The sequence below is a fragment of the Nuphar pumila genome, chromosome 3, assembly GCF_984573655.1.
Source record: "Nuphar pumila chromosome 3, dmNupPumi1.hap1.1, whole genome shotgun sequence".
Lineage (NCBI taxonomy): Eukaryota > Viridiplantae > Streptophyta > Magnoliopsida > Nymphaeales > Nymphaeaceae > Nuphar > Nuphar pumila.
In genome coordinates, this window is record NC_143251.1 from 138,819,739 (window position 1) to 138,826,257 (window position 6,519).

At 39.9% G+C, this 6,519-nt stretch overlaps 1 protein-coding gene across 1 annotated transcript; it reads right to left on the bottom strand.

The window, feature by feature from the left end:
* Positions 1-1,781: 1,781 nt before the first annotated feature.
* Positions 1,782-6,084, bottom strand: LOC149844052 (O-fucosyltransferase 36-like). The gene is made up of 3 exons (XM_090002029.1): positions 4,629-6,084; positions 3,198-3,447; positions 1,782-2,091 (listed from the first exon to the last, which is right to left on the bottom strand). Exons 1-3 carry the CDS (start codon positions 5,912-5,914, stop codon positions 1,915-1,917), a joined length of 1,713 nt encoding a protein of 570 aa, XP_089858155.1. The 5' UTR covers positions 5,915-6,084; the 3' UTR covers positions 1,782-1,914.
* Between the last annotated feature and the right edge of the window lie 435 nt (positions 6,085-6,519).

Consider the following 6,519-nt stretch of genomic DNA (forward strand, 5'->3'; position numbering starts at 1 on the left):
CTGGTTTGTGCTTCAAAGATATTGAACCAAGATGGGGTCAAGAAGTTAGGACTACCACTGGCTAATAGATGTGATCTATGCCAATGGGAAGAAGAATCCAACCAACATCAGTTTTTAGAACGTTCAGTGGTCATGGATATCTAGAACATTGTTCTATTACGTTTCGAGCACACTACTTTCCTAATACAAGCTCTAAACGGTGGTTGGCTAACCACATTTTCAGGCTTTGGATTCGCCAATGCTGGCTTCAGGTGTTCCCTGTGGTTATGTGGAAAATCTCGAACTTCCATGACCGAGTTCTTCATAAGAATTTTCAGTTCTCTTCAGCGAAAGCTAAATGGGAAATATGGTTATAGCCTGCTCAGAAAACTTTAGCAAGCTTCCCAAGACATAGCAGCAGTTTCAGTGTCACCCTCCAGCTTGATTATCAAAAGAAAAACCACAAAAATAAAAAGCCCAAATCCAAGATTTGAATAATCAGACCTCACAATTCCACCTAAAAATTTGGTCAGCCTAGCTGGGAACGTCCCGGACATTGCCACCCTTCATGTAGATCACATCCTTACAGCTAGATTTAACAGAAAACTAAATAAAAGTCCGTGAAAATCACAGGTTTACACCATCCGGATAACGACCCTAAGTACAGCAGGCTTAGCCAGCACAACTAGGTCTCTGATCCTGGGGGTGGTTTCCCCGTTCCTCAGAAAAAAAAAGTGCCAACCAGCAAGGTTAACACGCTGCTCTGTCAAAACTGAGCCCAAGACCAGCCCAGCCACCAACAAAATCCAAAAAGGCATGCTTACCAGTTACTAGACACAGCTGATGTTGGTAAAAGGAAACTTCTCCTTCACGTTTGGCACCATCTCTTCTGTAGGGCTGACATATTCAGAACAGAACCCAAAAATAATGTTCACAGCCAGTCATGGGCCACTTGAACGGAGGAGATCTTGAAGAGAGCATGTTTAAAGTTTTATGTACTAACCGTCCTGAACACACTTTTAAAAAACATAGTTGTAGGTACTTTTTTGCTTAATTTAAATCTGTTGGCTGAAGACCATGCTTTCTATCCTATCAATTTCATTAAAAAAATGATATCTTTAAACATCAAGTTTTAATACGATAAGGCAAGCCTATTTTTTTCTCTAAAAATGCATTTAAGCATGAAAATGACTCATCTAAGCATGCTTTATACTTAGTAAATTATGTAGAAGCAAAGACAGAGAGAGACCAACCGGGGCTCGGTGTGGTTGGTAGGAGCTGTCAGTGCATGTCTCCTTGTGGTGGGACGTTGCAGGTTCAAAACCCCAGTGGTATGTTTAATAGTAACTGGTGAGGGTCTGCCTAACCCCAGCTTGCGTTTCAAAAAAAACGACAGAGAGAGAGAATTATAGTTCTCAAAGTTCTCAACCATGATACCATATGGTGGTACCGTTGTGGCTCTAACCACCGAATGTTGGATCTAACCGTACAGATGTGGATCATGACTTGTTTATATCTTAGCAAGTTTAATGATCTCCAAAATATCATAAGGTTCAACTTTCAAGATAGTGCATAGAATCAATAACTCAATCCATAAAGGTGAAGATGGTCTAAAAGTGACCCACAACATCATGATGGAGTCAACTTTAATTCATGGAGATAGTAAATAGATCAAACCAAACAAGATCCATTAGTTTTTTCTTTTGGAGATCAAAACTATGTAAATCAACAGCACACCACCATAAGTTTATATATATATATATATATATATAGAGAGAGAGAGAGAGAGAGAGGGTAGGATGGCATGGAAACCTGAGCAGAGTAGCCGGAATATTCCAAAAAATACATGAATAATATACAAACAACAGGATCGTTCAAACACAAATTACACGTAACCACTTATCTGAAGAATGGGATACAACATGATCGTCTCTTTCACTCCATCTCTGCAATGAAATTTGGTTTCTTGCCTTGACAAAGATATTCATCACAAATCGAAGCAGAACCCCAGTCTCTTCTTAAGCGGATAATGTCCTCGGTGAAAGTTGATCCAGATGCTCCAATGAACACAGAAGACATTGCACATATCGTCTTATCTAACATGGCTTCAACCTTCAAGAAGAAAAACACACCCCTCTTAAAAGCTGTCTTAAAACTGTCAAGAGTGGTGTGTAGTTGAGTCCAAACCATAGGAGATCTATCAAAGTCAGTTATTTTTCGATTGCTAAATAAATTTTAAAAAATATAAGAAGGAACCTAATCCATTTTTTGCCTAAAATTGGGATGAAATAGATGCATTTCTCTATCTCTAACGTGCATTACTTTTTCAAAGCACATAAATACCTCTAATACAGACCCATTCAAAAATCGTAGTTTTTGGTATTTTTTCTCACATCTAACACCATAGAGGTGATCTATAGGTTTTGTTTAGTGGGAACCGGCTTTTGGATCACCGGAATCTGACCTGTATACAGGTTTTTCCGGTGATAAAAAATCAATGGCTATGAAGGCATCAATTTTCCAAGCTCATAAAAATACATTTTTTCGTCAAAAAAAACAGGATCTAAGAGTCGATTCCCACTAAATCGAGCATGCTAAACACATCTAATGGTTCAGATCTATCATAAAACACTTCAAACTATGGGGCCTAATGGGCAGAACCAGAAAAGAGGTCCTAATATGTTCACCTCTCTCTCTCTCTCTCTCTCTCTCTCTCTCTCTCTCTCTCTCTCTATATATATATATATATATATATATATATATATATATATATATATATATAACCTGTATCATCAAACAATTAAGTCGTCTGACTCAAATCGGATGCTTTTGTGCCGCTGATTGCGCAGGCGATCAGCAGCTCAAATATTTTTGCGTAAATACAGTTTTTAGCGGCGGTCAAGAACTGCCACTAAAAATTCATTTTTTGATGATGCAAGCATCGTTTAATGCTTCACCAGTTCGATGATACGGGTTTATATATATATATATATATATATATATATATATATATATATATATATATATATATATATATATATATATATATATATATATATATATCACCCTCTTAGTTACCAGATTTATGGAAATTCATATTTGGAAAAGATGTACAGCACACCAAGCATGTCGTGTGTTCGTGCATTTGAGCATGTGTGTGATCACACCCGCACAAGAGAGAGAGAGAGAGAGAGAGAGAGAGAGAGAGAGAGAGAGACCTGTTGATCAGATCCAAGGTGGTTCCTGTATAGTAAGGCATCCCATTTCTCAGCCCATGCGTGAGCAGGTCTTTTAACCAAAGGCACTTCTTTCCCATTCAGGACTACTAAAGACTGTAGAAGATCAGTTTCACTTTCAGCTGCATCAGTGGAGAGATAAATTACTGGGGCATTTGCCATATCAACCTTCTGAAGGATACACTCTGCTGCTTGAGGGATAGGAAAGAAACAACTCTCTTTTTTGGCATTGCTGAAAAATTAGGGAAATATTAGGAAAATGATGGAGAACAGAACTAAATGCAAATATGCAATGCATGACTAAACCAAGAAAATTAACATGAAAGGACAAATGCATCTAAAAATTTTAAGAATAGGTTAAAGAGCAGATATCAATCATTTTCATACATAACTGAACAAAGTTCTGGGTGTGAACACCAAGACTCCTACCAAAGATATTTACTCTCTCTCTCTCTCTCTCTCTCTCTCTCTCTCTCTCTCTCTCTCTCTCCAAGACCACTATCAAAGATATTTCCTGATGAGATTGCAGTTATATACTTCTTCGGCCAAAGAAGGCAACGTACTCCTTCAGGTAAAGTGAAAATGGTAACCAGCTTTATCTGAGCTCAATCACAAGTAAAGATGCAGTCATGCAGACAAGATATAAAGCAATTATATAAAATAGTAAAGATTCAAAACTAACAGAAAGGATCTAGCAGGCAGGCATTCTTCCTTTTCATTTCTGATTCTTACTGCAGCTTTAAACAAATGACAATAAATAATATGTGATAAAACTTGGTTGAAATGCATAAAACAAATTGTAGGAACAAAGCAGCCAACCATGTTCTCTAGTAAATAAATGATGATAAACACATCTATAGAATCAGATTAACCAAAAAACTCCTGTAGCTAGACTTTTTGAAGTAGTTCATATTGAGTCCATACTCAAATTAGGAAGGTCTGACCTCTTTCTCTCCCCTTCTATGTGTGTATGCGTGTGTGTTAAAAGAGTCACACAAACCAATCTCAGTGGAGAGATCCGTATTATATAATTCATAAACAAATCTGAGTGAAGAGATCCATATCAACTACAGTCACATATGCAAAAAAAATATCATGACAGTGGATGTTAAAGCATAGTATCCAAATAACTGTATGTTAAACTTTGGAGACCTGTTATATCATCTTTTGGGCACTTGAAGCACCATGGAGGACAGGAAGCCATCTTTCCAAAGACGTGTAGTAAGTATGCAACACTACAAGTATCTTCGAGATATACTCAAAACCACTATCAATTTAAAACTAAACATGTTCACAATTCATAAGCAAATGAAGGGATGAAAACGCGAAACCTCACATAAAAGGACCGACAGCCCATTCGGTAATGGAGAAAAATAAGAGAACCCCAAAAAAGATGAGACAAAGAAAGCTTACCAGAACTTCAAAAACCCATGACGTCTGAAATGCAAGGCTATGAAATTCTCTCCCAAGAAGGTCTGTATGAATCTCTGTGCAGTGAGAATAATTAGGCGATTTGGTTGGATGAGACTCTTGCATTTGTGTTTTATCGGCCCTCCCGTTTGCATGACCCATTCTTCCTCTACATTGGCATAGAACAAGTCGCCGACCGCAAGGATTTCATCTGCACATGAGAACTTCCCCACTACTTCATCAGCTCGGCGACTTTCCTTCGAATCTTTTGGCCACGCTGCTTCTGGCTTACCCATGGAAAACCCTAACCTTTCCAACTTCTTGATGTGCTCTTCATCTAAATAACAAGGCGGATTTGATATGTAACAGATAAACTTATCTATATGCAATCGACCTTTCCTCTTCTCCGAAAATTCTTCAAACGTCAATACAACTTTTCTACCAAAACACTCATTTATGTGGCCGATATTCAAAACCGTCTCGTACTGATAATCAACTTTAGAACTTGGAAAGACCAATGTCCGGCCAAGAAGAGCAGCGAAGAACATGTGTTTCTCTAAGCAAATCAAATGGTTTGACATCTGCCCTGAGATACAGATCGCTAAGAGGAACTTCTTGGGGTCAGGTTTCCATTCAATCTTCCTCAAGTTAGATGAATTAGCTATTTTCCCACATCTATTAACTCTAAACCCCACATTGACACCAAAATCGGGGGAATCACGCTCAAAGAACTCCGATTCATTTCCGAATACATGAGAAGATAGCAATGTGTGTTGAATTTGTTCATTCATCCTAATCTGGCTAAGCAATTCGGATCTGAGATCCTCGATCAAGATCGAGGGCTCGGACGCCTTGCTCTTACTGGAATCACTAGCATTTGTAGATGAATTGGAGCTGATGATAGACGAAGAGTTCGGCGCCGCGGAATCGGCTAAAGTGAGATTCCTCAGCCTTAGAAATCCTAGTTTCTGCAACCTTAACAAATAAAGGGCCTTCAACTCGGATTCGCGCATCCGATCCGCAGGCGAATAAGGAGCGCCCCTTAAATTCAACGAAGTGAAATCACCAAAGAATTTACCGGAGAAGAAAACGACGACGACGACGACCAGAGGAACGCCAATCGCTATGAGATACCACTTGTTGATCGCCCCGAACGGCCGAAGCCTTGAAATCCTCCGAACTTCATCGCCGATTTCGAAGTTCGACCGCTGGATCTTCGTCGCCCTTTCCTCCGGCCGCTCGATGAGGCGGTGCTGGTCTTCTTCCCCGTCCAAATCCCTCTCCATCATCCCTCGGAAGCAAACGTCGGCAGAGCCGTCGGATTCAAGAGAATGAACGATATCGGCCGCTGATCGCTGACATTGTGGATGAATTTACAGAGAAAGGAACGCCATCATCGACCATGAAGAAGGGGAAGTTTGAAGAAAGAAGACTCTCTCCCAGTGACGTCCCTACCCGTGTGGTTGCAGGAACTCCTCCATTATAGACAACCGATTCCCGATACGTACGATAAGATACGATTCGGAACGGAACGAGTCTATGGTGCGCTGCACCGGTAGTGGGAAATGGCTTCCAATGGATCTGGTTTTGTCCGACCCGAACCGATATAAACCGGAACTGGACCCTCCAGGGTGCCAACGGGTATGGTTTACCCGAACCCGACCAGAACCAAACCCTATAGGGTCCGGGTATAGTGATAAATAACCCGATTAAGACCTGGGTCCAGATTCAAAGGTTTGATTAATACATGAATCCGGGTATAGTTTGTGAAATTTTATACCAGACCTGGGCCCGACCCGAGTTCTGATTAAGACCCGCAAATTTTCAATGTAAAAATGATAAAAAATATTATTTTACCAGGTAGTGGTCCCGGTATGATTTCTCTTACAGTGGA

What these genes read in the sequence shown, in the direction of transcription:
- LOC149844052 (XM_090002029.1), bottom strand. Translation starts at nt 5,914, where the DNA reads ATGATGGAGAGGGATTTGGACGGGGAAGAAGACCAGCACCGCCTCATC. An exon ending in CATGGGTTTTTGAAGTTCTG is followed by an intron (nt 3,448 to 4,628) that starts GTAAGCTTTCTT and finishes CTAATTTTTCAG; the next exon opens with CAATGCCAAAAAAGAGAGTT. An exon ending in ACCTTGGATCTGATCAACAG is followed by an intron (nt 2,092 to 3,197) that starts GTCTCTCTCTCT and finishes TTCTTCTTGAAG; the next exon opens with GTTGAAGCCATGTTAGATAA.